Genomic DNA, 17,995 nt, shown 5'->3' on the forward strand with positions numbered 1-17,995 from the left:
AGACCGAAAAGGAGGTAATCTTGTGGAGGCAGAGGGCATGGCTGAGGTACTAAATGAGTACTTTGCATCAGTCTTCACGAAAGAGGATGCTGTCATGTCACAGTAAAGGAGGAGGTAGTAAAGAAATTGGCTAGGATAAAAATAGATAATGAGTTACTTAAAAGGTTGTCAGTGCTCAAAGTAGAAAAGACACCTGGTCCGGATGGGATGCATCCTGTATTGCTACTGGAAGCAAGGGTGGAAATTGAGGCAGCTGTAGCCACAATCTTCCAATCCTCCTTATTTATGAGAGTGGTGCCAGAGGACTGGAGAGTTGCAAATGTTACACCCCTGTTCAAAAAAGGGGAGAGGGATAAACCCGGCAACTACAGGCCAGTCAGCCTAACATCTGGGTTATGGGTTAATAAATGATAGTCAGCACAGATTTGTTAAAGGCAAAACAAGTTTGACTAACTTGATTGAGTTCTTTGATGAAGTAACAAAGAGGGTTGATGAAGGTAGTGTGGCTGATGTGTATATGGACTTTCAAAAGTGGTTGATGAAGTACCACAGAATAGGCTTGTTAGCAAAATTGAGGACCACAGGATTAAAGGGGCAGTGGCTGCGTGGATATGAAATTGGCTAAGGGACAGAAAGCAGAGAGTAGTGGTGAACGGTTGTTTTTCAGAGTTGGGGGAAGTGTGCATTGGTGTCCCCCAAGGGTCAGTGTTGAGACCATTGCTCTTTTTTGATATATATTAATGACCTGGACTTGGGTATACTGGGCATAATTTCAAAGTTTGCAAATGACATGAAACTTGGAAATGTGGTAACAGTGAGGAGGATAGCAACAGACTTCAGGAGGACATAGACAGACTGGTGAAATGGGCAGACACTTGGCAGATGAAATTTAAGGCAGAGAAGTGTGAAATGATTCATTTTGGTAGGAAGAATGAGGAGAGGCAATATAAACTAAATAGTACAATTTTAAAAGGGGTGCAGGAACAGAGAGACCTGGGGGTGTACGTACACAAGTCTTTGAAGATGGCAGGACAAGTTGAGAAGGATGTTAACGCTTCTGGGATCCTTGACTTTATAAGTAGAGGCATGGAGAACAAACACAAGGAAGTTTGCTAAACCTTTATAAAACACTGGTTAGGCCTCAGCTGGAAATATTGTGTCCAATTCTGGGCACCACACTTTAGGAAGGATGTTAAGGCCTTAGAGGATGCAGAGGAGATTTACTAGAAAGGTACCAGGGATGAAAGACTTCAGTTATATTGAGAGACTAGAGAAAGTGAGCTTGTTCTTTTTAAGAGCAGAGATGGTTAAGGGGAGATTTGATAGAAGTTCAAAATCATGAATGGTTTTGATTGAGTAAATAAAGAGAAACTGTTTCCAGTGACACAAGTATTGGTAACCAGAGAACACAGATTTATGGTAATTGACAAAAGAACCAGAGGCAACATGAAACTTTTTTTACGCAGCGAGTTGGGATGCACTGCCTGAAAGGGTGGTGGAAGCAGATTCGGTCGTAACTTTCAAAAGGAAATGGAATAAATACTTGGAAATGTAAAACTTTGCAGGGCTTTGGGGAAAGAGCAGGGGAGTGGGAATAATTGGATAGCTCTTTCAAAGCGCTGGCACAGGCACGATGGGCCGAATGGCAGCCTCCTTTGCTGTATCATTCTATGATTTTGTAATGAGAGCCAAGACAAGAGATCTGCTCTTAAGTTTGGGCCAGTGCAGCTCTGGTAATTAGCTGCTTGGGGTACGTTAGCTGGCTTTAGGTGACTTGCTCTCTAATTTTTCCTCCCTTACTGTGAGGAAGTGTCTGGAATAAAAACAACTGACTCTTTGTAGAGCTATTTGTACAATGAAATGTCCCAAAGCACTTTACAGGAGATCAGGGAACCAAAGGAGGAAGGAAGGAAATTAGTGGAGCTGGCCAAAAGAGCGCCTTTAACGTAGTAAAACATCCCAAGGCGCTTCACAGGAGTGTTATAAGACAAAAGACTGAGCCACATAAGAAATTAGGGCAGATGACCAAAAGCTTGGTCAAAGAGGTAGGTTTTTGAGGATGTAACTGGTAAAATAGATAAGGGAGAACCAGTGGATGTGGTGTATTTGGACTTTCAGAAGGCTTTCGATAAGGTCCTGCATAAGAGATTAGCTTGTAAAATTAAGGTACATGGGATTGGGGGCAAGGTATTGACTTGGATAGAGAACTGGTTGGCAGATTGAAAGCAAAGAGTTGGAATAAATGGGTCATTTTCCGAGTGGCAGGCAGTGACTAGTGGGGTACCGCAAGGATCGGTCCTAGGACCCCAGCTGTTCACAATATATATTAATGATCTGGACGAGGGAATTGGATGTAATATCTCCAAATTTGCAGGTGACACAAAGCTGGGTGGGAGGGTATGCTGTGAGCAGGATGTTGTGAAACTCCAGTACGATTTGGACAGGTTGGGTGATTGGGCAGAAACATGGCAAATGCACTATAATGTGGATAAATGTGAGGTTATCCACTTTGGTGGCAAAAACAGGAAGGCAGATTATTATTTGAATGGCAATAGTTTGGGAGAAGGGGAAGTGCAAAGAGACCTGGGTGTTCTTGTGCAGCAGGCGGTTAAGAAGGCAAATGGTATGTTGGCCTTCGTAGCAAGAGGGTTCGAGTACAGGAACAAGGATGTCTTGCTGCAGTTGTACAGGGCCTTGGTGAGACCGCACCTTGAGTATTGTGTGCAGTTTTGGTCGCCTTATCTGAGGAAGGACGCTCTTGCCATGGAAGGAGTGCAGCGAAGATTCACCACGCTAATACCTGGGATGGCAGGAATGATGTACGAGGATAGATTGGGTCGATTGGGCTTGTACTCAGTGGAGTTTAGAAGATTGAGAGGGGATCTCATCGAAACCAATAAAATTCTGTCAGGCCTGGACAGACTAGATGCAGGAAGGTTGTTCCCGATGGCTGTGGAGTCCAGAACTAGGGATCATAGTCTAAGGATAAGGGGTAAGCCATTTAGGACTGAGATGAGGAGGAATTTCTTCACCTAGAGAGTGGTGAACCTGTGGAATTCTCTACCACAGAAGGCAGTGGAGGCCAATTCATTAAATATATTCAAGAAGGAGTTGGATATATTTCTTAAGGCTAAAGGGATCAAGGGATATGGGGAGAAGGCAGGAACGGGGTGCTGAATTTGGATGATCAGCCATGATCTCATTGAATGGCGGAGAAGGCTCGAGGGGCCGAATGGCCTACTCCTGCTCCTATCTTCTATGTTTCTATGTTTTAAGGAGCATCGAGAGATGGGTAGAGAGACGGCGAGGTTTAGGGAGGGAGTTCCTGAGCTTAGGGCCTAGGCAGCTAAAGGCACTGCCACCGATGGTTGAGCGATTATAATCAGGGATGCTCAAGAGAGCAGAATCTGAGGAGCGCAGATATCTTGGGGGGTGGGGGGGAGGAGGTTGTGGGGCTGAAGGGGATTACAGAGATAGCGGGGGGGGGGTGGTTGTGGGGCTGAAGGGGATTACAGAGATGGGGAGGGGCGAGGCTATGGAGGGGTTTGAAAACAAGGGTGAGAATTTTAAAATCAAGGCGTTGCTTAACCGGGAGCCAATGTAGGCCAGCGAACATAGGGGTGATGGGTGAACGGGAATTGGTGCGAGTTAGGACACGGGCAGCTGAATTTTGGATGACCTCAACTTTACGTAGGGTAGAATGTAGGAGGCCAGCCAGGAGTGTGTTGGAATAGTCAAGTCTAGAGGCAACAAAGGCATGGATGAGGGTTTCAGCAGCTGATGAGCTGAGGCAGGGTCGGAGACGGGCAATGTTACGGATTACGATTAGACAGTTAGGTTTTGAGAAGGTTTTTGAAATTGGGGAGATAATTTGCAAGAGATTTCCAGAGTGCAGGGGTATGGTGATTGAAGGCTCTGCTACTGATAAGGGAGGGGTGCACTGACCAGTGTCCAAGTGGAAGATGTGCATTGGGCATAGGTTTGGAGAACATTGCAAAGATTGGGTAGAGGGGTGCTGTGGAGGGATTTGAAAACAAGGACAAGGATTTTAAAGTCAAAGCACTGGGTGTTAGAAGCACATGACTTAATAAGGAATTACAGGAAACTTTGGTTTATCCGGAGGTTATATGTCCGGAATACTCGATCTAACGGCAAAAATCAGGAGCCGTTTTCTATAAGTTTTTTTAGTTCTCGTTGCTTTTTTTTCCCCAGTCAGGCACTGCAAGGTCTGTAGCTATAGCAACAGCTTCAGCTAGAGACGCTTGCAGCTGCAGCTGACTGTTTTGAAGCTGTTGCTAAGCAACAGGGTTTGTTGATTCACACGGAGCTTTTCAGTTCCGTATGTCTCAACATTATGCTTGTATGTTCGGCACTTTTGATGGTACGGCACCAGCTCGATCCCGTCAGTGCCAGATATCAGAAAGTTTCCTATACAACAATTTGCATTTATAGGAGACAAGTAGATGAGTTCTGGATGAATTGGAGCATGAGCTGGAAGAGGTTTAATCCTAAAGCAGGGATGTCTATCAATTTCCAGCTCTCATTTCTTCCATCTGATTTAGATGGGTCATGAATATAAGAACGTAAGAAATAGGAGCAGGAGTAGGCCCTTCGAGCCTGCTCCGCCATTCAATAAGATCATGGCTGATCTTCGACATCAATTCCACTTTCCTGCACTATCCCCATATCCCTTGATTCCCTTAATATCCCAAAATCTATCGATCTCTGTCTTAAATATACTCAACAACTGAGCCTCCACAGCCCTCTGGGGTAGAAAATTCCAAAGATTCACCACCCTCTGATTGAAGACGTTTCTCCTCATCTCAGTCGTAAATGGCTGACCACTAATTCTGAGACTGTGACCCCTGTTTCGAGACTCCCCAGCCAGGGGAAACATCCTCCTTGCATCTACCCTGTCAAGCCCTGTAAGAATTTTGTATGTTTCAATGAGATCACTTCTCATTCTTCTAAACTCTAGGGAATACAGGCCTAGTCTACTCAATCTCTCCTCATTAGGACAATCCCCCCATTCCAGGAATCAGTCTGGTGAACCTTCGTTACACTCCCTCTATGGCAAGTATAAGAAGACCAAAACTGTACTCAATACTCCAGGTGTGATCTCACCAGGGCCCGATATAGTTGCAATAAGACGTCTTTACTCTTATACTCAAATCCTCTTGTAATAAAGGCCAACATACCATTTGCTTTTCTAATTGCTTGCTGTACCTGCATGTTAACTTTCAGTGATTCGTGTACAAGGACACCCAGGTCCCTCTGAACACCAACATTTCCCAATCTCACCATTTAAAAAAGTACTCTCTTTTTCTATTTTTCCTACCAAAGTGGATAACTTCACATTTCTCTACATTATATTCCATTAGCCATGTTCTTGCCCACTCACTTAGCCTGTCTATATTCCCTTGAAGCCTCTTTGCATCTTCCTCACAACTTACATTCCCACCTAGCTTTGTATCATCAGCAAACTTGGATATATTATATTACATTTGGTTCCCCTCATCCATATCATTGATACAGATTGTGAATAGCTGAGGCCCAAGCACTGATCCTTGCGGTACCCCACTAGTTATAGCCTGCCAACCCAAAAATAACCCGTTTATTCCTACCCTCTGTTTTCTGTCCGTTAACCAATCGTCAATTCCTGCTAGTATATTACCCCCATCCCATGAGCCTTAATTTTGTTTAACCTCTTGTGTGGCACCTTATCAAATGTCTTCTGAAAATCCAAATACACTACATCCACTGGTTCCCCCTTATCTATTCTGCTAGTTACAACCTCAAAAAAACTCTTAACAGATTTGTCAAATATGATTTCCTTTTCATAAATCTGTGTTGACTACCCAATCCTATTATCATTTTCTAAGTACCTTGTTACCACATCCTTAATAATAGATTCTAGCATTTTCTCTACTACTGATGTCAGGCTAACTGGTCTATAGTTCCCCGTTTTCTCTCTCCCTCCTTTCTTAAATAGTGGGGTTACATTTGCTACCTTCCAATCTGCGGGAACCGTTCTAGAATCTATGTAATTTTGGAAAATGACAACCAATGCATCCAGTATCTCTATAGCCGCCTCTTTCAAAACCCTATGATGTAGGCCATCAGGTCCAGAGGATTTATCGGCTTTCAGTCCCATTAATTTCTCCAGTAATATTTTTTTACAAATACTAATTTCTTTCAGTTCCTCATTCTCGCTAGTCCCGTGGTTCTCCACTGTTTCCGGGAAGTTTTTTGTGTCTTTTTCCGTAAAGATAGACACAAAGGGGTCGATTTTCCTGGAGCCGTCAGGCGGGGTTTCAGGCGTGTGGGGGGGGAAAATCCCGAATTCGGGTGTCCCGACACCATCCCGCCCAAAACCCCGCTCCACGCAAGTTTCAGAGGCGGCGGGTACCCGCCCCGCACTGGGACCCGCTGACCCCAGGCGGGAAGGGATTAGTGCCAATTAACTGCCTGTTAACAGGTAGTTAGCAGGCAGTTTTTAGCCTAATCCCTATTTTGAGGGGTGTCGTGTGGGATTCCCGACGGCTCCAAACCACGTCGGGTTGGAGGGGTCGCGATGTCGGTGTTCCGGTGAGTGATGGGTGCATGAGTGCAAAGGTAAGTGTGTTTGGTGTGTCTAAAGTGTGTAAAGAACTTTTACTTACCTGTACTTACCTTAACAGCCTTTCTTCCTGTAGGCGTCGGGAGCGCATCACTCAGCCTGCACTTAAAGCTGAATGGCTGCGATCTGTGAAAAGTGACAGCCTTCAGCTTTGAGTGCTGCTGAAAGTTCTAACTGAGTCTGTGCAGAAGGACTCGTGTTAGAACTCAGACTGTCAGTGTTTGGCAGCTTCAAACAGCTGTGAAACACTGATATTTCATCTGTCAAGAACTCTTGACAGATGAAATTGCAGTCTGTGACGTCACCTGTTGCCGGGTGGCCCTTAATTGGCGGGCTCAACAAGGTCAATCAAGGGAAAATCGCGCGGATTGGCCGGACGTCGATGTAGGCGGGTCTAAAACCCGAAAGTTGTAGTCCCGCCATCTTCCCGACAGCTTCGGGAAAATCGACCCCAAAGTATTTGTTTAATTTCTCTGCCATTTCCTTATTCCTCATTATAATTTCTCCTGTCTCAGTCTGTAAGGGACCCACCTTTACTTTCGCTAATCTTTTTCTTTTTACATACCTATAGAAGCTTTTACAGTCTGTTTTTTATGTCTCTTGCTAGTTTACTCTCGTATTCTGTTTTCCATTTCTTCATCAATTTCTTGGTCCTCCTTTGCTGAATTCTAAAATCTTCCCCATCCTCAGGCTTACTGCTCTTTTTGGCAACATTATAAGCCTCTTCCTTTGATCTAATAGTATCTTTAGCTTCTCATGTTAGCCACGTTTGGACCACTTTTCCTGTGGGGTTTTTGTGCCTTTAAAGGAATGTATATTTATTGTAAGTTTTGTATTAATTCTTTAAATGCTAGCCATTGCTTGTCTACTGTCATACCTTTTAATGTAGATTCCCAATCTACCTTGGCCAACTCGCCCCTCATACCTATGTAGTTTGCTTTGTTTAGATTTAGGACCCTGGTTTCAGATTTAACTAAATCACTTTCAAACTCAATATAAAATTGTGTCATATTATGGCTTCCCTAAAGGCCCCTTTACTGCAAGGTTATTAATTAACCCTTTCTCATTGCACAATACTAAATCTAAAATAGCCTGTTCCCTAGTTGGTTCCTCGACTTACTGGTCTAGAAAACTATCTTATATACATTCCATGAATTCGTCCTCCACACAATTACTGCAAATGTGGTTTGCCCAGTCTATATGTAGATTAAAGTCCCCATGATTACTGTATTACCCTTATTACATGCGCCTCTAATTTCCTGATTTATACTCTGTCCTACATCACAACTACTGTTTGGGGGACCTATAAACAACTCCCACCAATATTTTCTGCCCCTTGCTGTTTCTTAGCTCCACCCAAACTGATTCTATTTCTTGATTTTTGGAGCTAAGACCTTTCTCTCTACTGTCTTTATCCCATCCTTTATTATCAGGGTTACCCCTCCTCCTTTTCCATTTTGCCTATCTCTTCTAAAAGTTAAGTATCCTGGAATATTTAGTTCCCAACCTTGGCCACTTTGCAATCACGTCTCCATTAAGGCTATTAGATCAAATCTATTAATTTCTATCTGCGCTATTAATTCATCTATTTTGTTGCGAATGCTTCGCGCATTCAGATATAGTGCCTTTAGCTTTGACTTTTTTCTATTTTTCCCCTGATGTCACCTTAGTCACTGATGCTCTATTACCTTTGTTACTCTCTCTGTCCCTTCCTGACCCACTCTGCTTATTTTTACCCAAAACTCTACTCTGCTCTAGAGCCTTGACATTTCTCTTGCTGCTTTTAAATTTACTCTTTCTTGAATCCTCCACCCCCCTTCATTAGTTTAAAGCCCTGTCTACTGCCCTAGTTATTCGATTCGCCAGGACACTGGTTCCAGCCAGGTTTTAGTGGAGTCCAGCCCATCAGAATAGCTCCCTCTTTCCCCAGTACTGGTGCCAGTGCTCCATGAACTAAAATCCCTTCCTCCCACACCACTCTTTGAGCCACGCATTTAAACCTCTAATCTGTTTGTCCCTATGCCAATTTGCGCATGGCTCAGGTAACAATCCTGAGATTATTACCTTTGAGGACCTGCGTTTTAATTTGGATTCTAGCTCCTCACACTCCCTCAGCAGAACCTCATTGTTAGTTCTACCTATGTCGTTGGTTCATACGTGGACCACTACAACTGATCCACCCCCTCCCACTCCAAGTTCTTCTCCAGCCGCGAGGAGATATCCTTAACCCTGGCACCGGGCAGGCAAGACAGCCTTCGGTACTGCCTGTCGTGGCTGCAGAGAACAGTATCTATTCCCCTGACTATACTGTCGCCTACCACATTCCTTTTTACTCCCCCCACTTGAATGGCCTCTTGTGCCACGGTGCCGTGGTCAGTTTGCCCATCTTCCCTGCAGTCCTTGTTTTCATCCATACAGGCAGCAAGTACCTTGTACCTGTTGGAGACGGTCAAGGGCTGAGGCTCCTCCATCACTATATCCTGGATCCCCATACCTTCCTGACTCGCAGTCACACCATCCCGTCCCTGGCCATTGACTTACTCTAAAGTATTGCTTAACCTAAGGGGTGTGACTGCCTCCTGGAACAAAGTGTCTAGTTAACTCTCCCCTTCCCTGATGCATTGCAATGTCTGCAGCTCGGACTCCAGCTCAACAACTCTGAGCCGAAGTTCCTCGAGATGTGGTTGCTCGGGATCTCATTGGTCTCCGCCAACTTCCACATGCTACAGTTATGGCACACCACCTGCACTGCCATCCCTATCTAACCTTATTTTATTTATATAATTAGTTACAGTATTTATTCAAACGATTATTTTTACTTTTAATTTTAATTAGTTAATTTAGTTTTGTTATTAATTCAATAAAGTTATAGTAGTTAATACTCTCCCAGTTCTGAATTTAATCCACTTACCTCACCAACCAATCACATACCTGCTGTCCTGTGACATCACTCCTTTTTTTCTCTTTTTTTTAAGTCGCTGCTCAGCCTTCTCCGGGGCTCCCTTTAAGCCTCCACTCAGGTCCACACTGTGCCCTGGGCCTTCTCCGGTGCTCCCTTTAAGCCGCCGGCTCCGCTCAGGTCCACACTGTGCCCTGGGCCTTCTCCGGTGCTCACTTTTAGCCGCCGGCTCCTACTCAGGTCCGCACTGTGCCCTGGGCCTTCTCCGGTGCTCCCTTTAAGCCGCCGGCTCCGCTCAGGTCCACACTGTGCCCTGGGCCTTCTCCGGTGCTCCCTTTAAGCCGCCGGCTCCGCTCAGGTCCACACTGTGCCCTGGGCCTTCTCCGGTGCTCCCTTTAAGCCTCCACTCAGGTCCGCACTGTGTCCTGGGCCTTCTCCGGTGCTCCCTTTAATCCGCCGGCTCCGCTCAGGTCCACACTGTGCCCTGGGCCTTCTCCGGTGCTCCCTTTAATCCGCCGGCTCCGCTCAGGTCCACACTGTGCCTTGGGCCTTCTCCGGTGCTCCCTTTAAGCCACCGGCTCCGCTCAGGTCCGCACTGTGCCATGGGCCTTCTCCGGTGCTCACTTTTAGCTGCCGGCTCCGCTCAGGTCCACACTGTGCCCTGGGCCTTCTCCGGTGCTCCCTTTAAGTCGCCGCTCCCACTCTGGTCCACACTGTGCCCTGGGCCTTCTCCGGTGCTCACTTTTAGCCGCCGGCTCCTACTCAGGTCCGCACTGTGCCCTGGGCCTTCTCCGGTGCTCCCTTTAAGCCGCCGGCTCCGCTCAGGTCCACACTGTGCCCTGGGCCTTCTCCGGTGCTCCCTTTAAGCCGCCGCTCCCACTCAGGTCCACACCGTACCCTGGGCCTTCTCCGGTGCTCCCTTTAAGCCGCCGGCTCCGCTCAGGTCCACACTGTGCCCTGGGCCTTCTCCGGTGCTCCCTTTAATCCGCCGGCTCCGCTCAGGTCCACACTGTGCCTTGGGCCTTCTCCGGTGCTCCCTTTAAGCCACCGGCTCCGCTCGGGTCCACACTGTGCCCTGGGCCTTCTCTGGTGCTCCCTTTAAGCCTCCACTCAGGTCCGCACTGTGTCCTGGGCCTTCTCCGGTGCTCCCTTTAATCCGCCGGCTCCGCTCAGGTCCGCACTGTGCCCTGGGCCTTCTCCGGTGCTCCCTTTAAGCCGCCGGCTCCACTCAGGTCCACACTGTGCCCTGGGCCTTCTTCGGTGCTCCTTTTAAGCCGCTGCTCCTACTCAGGTCCGCACTGTGCCCTGGGCCTTCGATGCTCCCTTTAAGTCGCTGCTCCCACTCAGGTCCACACCGTGCCCTGGGCCTTCTCCGGTGCTCCCTTTAAGCCGCCGGCTCCGCTCAGGTCCACACTGTGCCCTGGGCCTTCTCCGGTGCTCCCTTTAAGCCGCCGGCTCCGCTCAGGTCCACACTGTGCCCTGGGCCGCCTTCGGTGCTCCCTTTAAGCCGCCGCTCCTACTCAGGTCCGCACTGTGCCCTGGGCCTTCGGTGCTCCCTTTAAGTCGCTGCTCCCACTCTGGTCCTCACTGTGTCCTGGGCCTTCTCCGGTGCTCCCTTTAAGCCACTGCTGCCGCTCCCACTCCAGTGAAGGGTGACAGGATAAGTTAGGGAAAACTACACTACATTGTAATCTATACCAGAAATTAACTGAGAGTGACGGTGTTAAAAAGACAAGTGATTTGCATCATGCATTGTCTGCTCTCGCCTTCCTGAGTTTATATACCCAAATTTTAAACGGTCCCATACTGAAAACACTTGTATTTCTTCAAGGATTTCTATCAATTTTGCACACTTTAGGTAGTGGAAACAATGTCTGACTTTGTAAAGGTTATGCAAAATTCCATTTTAATAGTTAATTTCCTCTGTACATTAAAATTCCTCTCAGCTAGCTTTGACAAGAATTATATCTTTTGTCTAATAAATTGAAAATTATACAGAAAATTGTCTATAAAGGTCTATTAAAACATAATTTAACTTATTTTTAATGTACCGATTCCTCATGGCTTCACACCATTTCAGATATTTAATAAAGAAATAGCAATAGAGTAGCTTTATTCTCCTAGTTTAAAGTAAGTAACAGTTCTAATTTATTATTCACCGTGATGCAGTATAATGTTTGATGGAAAAACAGAGAGTATTCTGCAAGTTGTAGAAGATTTTTCAGACTTGGAAATTTAATGCTGCCTGAAATGTATGCATCATGCCTTGTTAATGTTCTCCCTTCATGTTATACTCTGCTCGGAAACCGCATTAAATTCTCCAGTGTGAAAGAACCATGGTTCAGTGAAGTTTTATTTAATTTTAATGTGTATTTACACCATTACTATCCCATAACGATAAACAGATTGTATGTATTCCATTTCTATAAAGGCAGATTGTAGTCATGTCTCACTTTCATTTGTACAGAGGGACAGTTAAGAGTGGATGCCAACATTTCTGTACATCAACCTGGGGAGCCATATGGCGTGAGAGCTGAAGTGAAGAATATTAACAGTGCCCGATTTTTGGCAAGAGCAATTGGTCTGTAAATGTCCTCCATCTGTCCTAATCTGTAACTGCATGGCATTGTGAAGCTTTATTTTGTCCTCTTTACAGTGTTTCCAATTGAAGTCCATTACCCTAAACTCTACCCAAATAAGTCAGTATTTTTGCTTGATTTGTTTTTGTGGCCATAACATCAAATTCTAAGTGCAAAACATTGTTTGAAAACATTTATTTGATGCAGGAGTTAAATTGTTTGCTTTGTTACAGAAATCATTGCTATGATCATTTGTAATATAATGTAGTTTTCTTTATAACAGATTATGAAATTCAGAGACAGATTGAAGTACTGGAGAATGGAGGGAAAATATTAAATGAGACCAGAGCATTTGATTATAAATCAGGGTGAGAACTTATCTTGGGCTTTTTACCCCCTTTGAGAACAAGAGACTAAATGTTAAACTGCAGTACTTCCTTCCTCTTGGCTTTGTGGACAAAGATTCTCGCTATTTGCTAAGCAATACAGAACAGGAAGGTCTCCACTTTGATCACTTATCTGCTTTGAGTTGGCTATCTCACCAATGATGCAGTGCAGACTCTACAGATGGCTTTAGCATCCCCGTCCTGAAGAATGATCAGACAATGATCCCACTCCTGATCACTGCCTGGCGACCTCTTGTGCAAAGTGTGCCTTTGTGATATGGAATGAGGACAGGATTGAGCCCAGTTGTGATGGCCTCCATGGAACAATAGCCTCTGGACACTCATTAACCAGGAGCGAACCTTTGGCTTCGTGGTATCATATTCGCCTTTGAGTCAGAAGTTGCAGGATTTGACCCTGCTAGAGACAGTCCCAGCGAGTGACTGTCAAATTCTGGGTTGACATCCAGCGGTTACTCGCTGGATGTGGGTGGTGCTCCCTCATTGTCTGGGTTGTGGGAGTTGATAAAACTCTCCCGCTGTATAGGACTAACCACCCTATTGGCTGGTATAAGATGGTTAAGCCATGGAAGGAGCACTCGTGTCGTGGCCTGTCAGACTGTTAATCAGCCTGCGAATCCTTCCACTACTTGAGAATATTCTCTCCAAGGAAGTGTATGAAGATATAAAAAACAAACTCATTCACAAGGGCCACAACCACTTCATGTCTAACCTCTCCTTCCTTTCTAGGGTCCTCAAATTTGTTGCAATCCAGCACCTAGTCTATCTCTCTCAAAACTCCCCGTTTGAATGACTTCAGTCCATCTCAACTCTGCTCATAACAAGACTACCATGCCTATAATTAACAAATGACATCCTCTTTGATGTGCATTATGCCCCTTTGTCCTCCTCAACCTTTCCACAGCACTCGATATGATCAATAATGCCATCCTAACACCAGCCTCTCTTCCAATGTCGAGCTCCATGGAACTGCCATTGTGTGTTTCCACTGCTAATTGTCTGAATGTAGCTAGTGCATCTTCAGCAATGGCTTATCTTCCTCCCCCTGCAGAATCAACTCTGGAATTTCTCAAGGATCTGTCCTTGGCTCATTCCACTTTTACATTTGTATGCCCCTTTAGGATGACATCATCTGAAAGCATGAGTCAGCTTCCATATGTATGCTGATGGCATTCAACTGCACTTTGCCACCACTTTCCTCAACCCCAGTACCACCTGAGTGCTGTCAGACTGTCTGTTCAACATCAAATCATAGATGAGTCAAATGTTAGTCCAACTGAACGTTAGGAAAACTGAAACCGTTGTTTTTCACCCCTGCTATAAACTCAGCTCCCTCGCCCCCACTTCTATCCCTTTATCAGCCACTTGCTCAGACTGAAACAGACTGTATGAAACCAGACTCTGTTCAAACCCCACATTTTATTCATCACCAAGACCAATTCTTCCCACCTTTGCAACATTGGCTAGCTCCACTCCTAGTTTATTGAAAGATGAGCCACAATTTCCTCCAGTTAAACGTTGATTGGGAAGACCAAAGCCATTGTCTTCAGCCCCCATCACAAACTCAATAACTTTGCCACCAATTCCATCCCCTCCCTGGCTGGCCACTGTCCTGGGCTGAATCAGATGGTTTGCAACTTTGGTATCCTATTTGACTCTGAGCTGAGCTTCCAACCACTAACCATCTCCATCACAGCGACCACCATACTCCACCTCCATAACATCACCCACCTTCACCTCTGCTGCTGCAACCTCATCCATGCCTTTGCCACCTCCAGAATCACCTATTCCAATGCTGTCCTGTTCAGCCTCCTACCCTCCAACCTCCATAAACTGCAGCTCATCCAAAACTTTGCCTGTAGCCTTTCCTGCTGATGCGCCACCTCTATCCACGTTGATCTGCATTGGCTCTTAGTCCCCTAATACCTCCAATTTAAAATTCTCATCCTCATGTTAAATCCCTTGTCTCTTTATCTCTGTAGCCTTTTCCAGCGCTGCACCATCCCGCCCACCGCACCCCCCCCCCCACCCCCTGCAACTAAACTCTGTTCCTCTGAATTTGGCTTCTTGTGCATCTGCCCCTCCCTTTGCTCCACCAGTGGTGATCATACCTTCAGTCCCCCAAATCCCACACTCTGGAATTCACTTTCTAAACCTTCTGCCTCTCCTCCTTTAAGATCCTTCTTGAAACCCACCTCTTTACCAAGCTTTGGTCAGCCATCCTAATTTCTCCTGCTTTGTCTTGGCATCCTTGATTATGTCTCTGTGAAACGACTTGGGATGTTTTTAAAACATTAAAGGCACTATATAAATGCAAGTTGTTGTACATTATGGGCCGGATATTCCGATCCCTACGGGTGGGTACGCGCTGTGTACCCACCCGTAGGGACATCGGAAATGCCGGTTTCAGGCATGCACTGCGCATGCGCAGGAAACCGGCATTTCCGATCTGTCAGATCCTCTGGCTGCCCAGGAGAAGGGCCTCTGCGGGCAGATAGTTCCGCTTTTTGAAGACCCTCCTCCCGCAGAAAACCCTTACAATTCTTGCGCCTGGTAAAAGCAAGGCCTGCTTTTACCAGGATAAGAGTTGAAAAAAGTTTTTTTTTAATGTTTCCACTGATTTATCATATAAAAATACTTTAAAAAAAGATAAGTTTATTTTTAGCCCCGTAAAAAACTTTAATTATTTTTTTCAAAAATTAAAGTTTTGTTTAAAATAGTTAATTTATTTGTACTTTCAAGTCTTTTTAAAAATGTGATTTAAAAAAATTTTTATTTAAAGTTTTACTATGTTTTGGGGGTGATCGCCATTATATTTGACAGGTCTTCCTGTCAAATGTATGAAGGGAGATTCCCTTCTCTGATTAGCTCCCCATGGCCCACGTGATCCAGGGACCCTGCAAACTACCTGCGCCTCTGGATACGTGGGCCCTGCGCACCAGCAGTTTGGAGAGGCCCAGCATCGGAACGATGCGCCTCCCAGGAGCCCTCGGGTAAGGGCGCAGATTTTTCCAGATCGCAGGCCTCCGCCCGCGGGAAGCCTGTGATTGGAATATCTGGGCCTTTATATCATTAAGGACAGAATGTATGACTCCCCATATGCAACACATGGGAGAATAATTTGTTAATTATCATTTCACTACTTATTTATTATCTTACTCTTTTACCTGAGGAGATGGAGAAGGCGAGTGATGCATTATTATTTGTGTTCCCCTCCTGTAGGCATTGACTCTTGCTGGACCACAATTACATGTGTGCCAATGCCCTATGGTACCTCACCCAAATGTCCATAATTCATGTGTGAGCCCTAGCAGTGAATGTTGAAAGAAAGACTTGCATCTATATAGCGTCTTTCATGACCACCGAACGTCTCAAAGCGCTTTATAGCCAACTAGCTGGAGTGCCCGGCGGTGCTGAGGGTTTTTTTGAGGGCATGTTATGAAAAAGGTAGAAATAATTTTTATATATATAAATGAGTTTGTCTGTCTGTGTGGGAAGGAGAGAGAGAGAGAGAGACTGGGGGGGTTGGGGGGGGGGGGTGGGAGAGAGAGGCCCGGGGATCGAGAGAGAGACTGGGGGGAGAGAGCGACTGGGGGGGGGAAGAGAGAGAGAGAGAGACGGGGGGGAGAGAAAGACAGAGAATGGGTGGAGAAGGGGGGGAGAGAGAGAGAGACTGCGGGTGAAGAAGGGCGGCCGCCATTTTGTGAGGTCGGCGGGAAGTTCCCTCCCCCTCCCTCCCTCCCCCTCCCTCTCCCGCCCCCTCTCTCTCTCTGCCTGTCTCTCCCCCCCCTCTCTCTCCCTGCCCCCCTCTCTCTCCTGCCCCCCTCTCTCTCCCTGCCCCCCTCTCTCTCCTGCCCCCCTCTCTCTCCCTGCCCCCCTCTCTCTCCCTGCCCCCTCTCTCTCCCTGCCCCCCTCTCTCTCCCTGCCCCCCTCTCTCTTCCCTGCCCCCCTCTCTCTGCCCCCCTCTCTCTGCCCCCCCTCTCTGCCCCCCTCTCTCTGCCCCCCTCTCTCTGCCCCCCTCTCTCTGCCCCCTCTCTCTGCCCCCCTCTCTCTGCCTCCCCTCTCTCTCCCTGCCCTCTCTCTCCCTGCCCTCTCTCTCCTGCCCCCCTCTCCCCTGCCCCCCCTCTCTCTCCTGCCCCCCCTCTCTCTCCCTGCCCCCCCTCTCTCTCCCTGCCCCCCTCTCTCTCCCTGCCCCCCTCTCTCTCTCCCTGCCCCCCCTCTCTCTCCCTGCCCCCCCTCTCTCTCCCTGCCCCCCTCTCTCTCCCTGCCCCCCCTCTCTCTCCCTGCCCCCCTCTCTCTCCCTGCCCCCCTCTCTCTCCCTGCCCCCCCTCTCTCTCCCTGCCCCCCTCTCTCTCCCTGCCCCCCCTCTCTCTCCCTGCCCCCCCTCTCTCTCCCTGCCCCCCTCTCTCTCCCTGCCCCCTCTCTCTCCCTGCCCCCCTCTCTCTCCCTGCCCCCCTCTCTCTCCCTCCCCCCCTCTCTCTCCCTGCCCCCCTCTCTCTCCTGCCCCCCCTCTCTCTCCTGCCCCCCCTCTCTCTCCCTGCCCCCCCTCTCTCTCCCTGCCCCCCCTCTCTCTCCCTGCCCCCCCTCTCTCTCCCTGCCCCCCCTCTCTCTCCCTGCCCCCCTCTCTCTCCCTGCCCCCCCTCTCTCTCCCTGCCCCCCTCTCTCTCCCTGCCCCCCTCTCTCTCCCTGCCCCCTCTCCTCCCTCTCTCCTGCCCCCCCTCTCTCCCTGCCCCCTCTCTCCCTGCCCCCCCTCTCTCTCCCTGCCCCCCCTCTCTCTCCTGCCCCCCCTCTCTCTCCCTGCCCCCCCTCTCTCTCCCTGCCCCCCTCTCTCTCCTGCCCCCCTCTCTCTCCCTGCCCCCCCTCTCTCTCCCTGCCCCCTCTCTCTCCCTGCCCCCCTCTCTCTCCTGCCCCCCTCTCTCCCTGCCCCCTCTCTCTCCCTGCCCCCCTCTCTCCCTGCCCCCTCTCTCTCCCTGCCCCCCTCTCTCTCCCTGCCCCCCTCTCTCTCCCTGCCCCCCCTCTCTCTCCCTGCCCCCCTCTCTCTCCTGCCCCCCCTCTCTCTCCCTGCCCCCCTCTCTCTCCCTGCCCCCCTCTCTCTCCCTGCCCCCCTCTCTCTCCCTGCCCCCCTCTCTCTCCCTGCCCCCCCTCTCTCTCCCTGCCCCCCTCTCTCTCCCTGCCCCCCTCTCTCTCCCTGCCCCCCCTCTCTCTCCTGCCCCCACCTCTCTCTCCTGCCCCCCTCTCTCTCCCTGCCCCCCTCTCTCTCCTGCCCCCCCTCCTCTCCCTGCCCCCCCTCTCTCTCCCTGCCCCCTCTCTCTCCCTGCCCCCCTCTCTCTCCCTGCCCCCCCTCTCTCTCCCTGCCCCCCCTCTCTCTCCCTGCCCCCCCTCTCTCTCCCTGCCCCCCCCTCTCTCTCCCTGCCCCCCCTCTCTCTCCCTGCCCCCCCTCTCTCTCCCTGCCCCCCCTCTCTCTCCCTGCCCCCCCCCTCTCATCCCTGCCCCC

General features: G+C 48.4%; 2 protein-coding genes across 11 annotated transcripts in view; one reads left to right on the plus strand and one right to left on the minus strand.

Annotated features, from left to right (window-relative positions):
- Nucleotides 1-14,507, plus strand: part of gatb (glutamyl-tRNA(Gln) amidotransferase, subunit B) — a 76,339-nt gene extending 61,832 nt beyond the window's left edge. Inside the window, exons 6-7 of the mRNA XM_086011813.1 lie at nt 11,986-12,099; nt 12,381-14,507. Of these exons, the coding sequence (XP_085867939.1) occupies nt 11,986-12,099; nt 12,381-12,469 (203 nt within the window). The 3' untranslated portion in view covers nt 12,470-14,507. The remainder of the gene's footprint in view (nt 1-11,985; nt 12,100-12,380) is intronic.
- The window catches only part of fbxw7 (F-box and WD repeat domain containing 7), a 632,150-nt gene that overhangs the window by 278,449 nt on the left and 335,706 nt on the right, over nt 1-17,995 (minus strand). The gene's annotated exons all lie outside the window — the stretch shown is intronic.

Source organism: Somniosus microcephalus, chromosome 2, assembly GCF_052327205.1.
Source record: "Somniosus microcephalus isolate GS21.2 chromosome 2, FLI_Smic_1.0, whole genome shotgun sequence".
NCBI classification, from domain to species: Eukaryota; Metazoa; Chordata; class Chondrichthyes; order Squaliformes; family Somniosidae; genus Somniosus; species Somniosus microcephalus.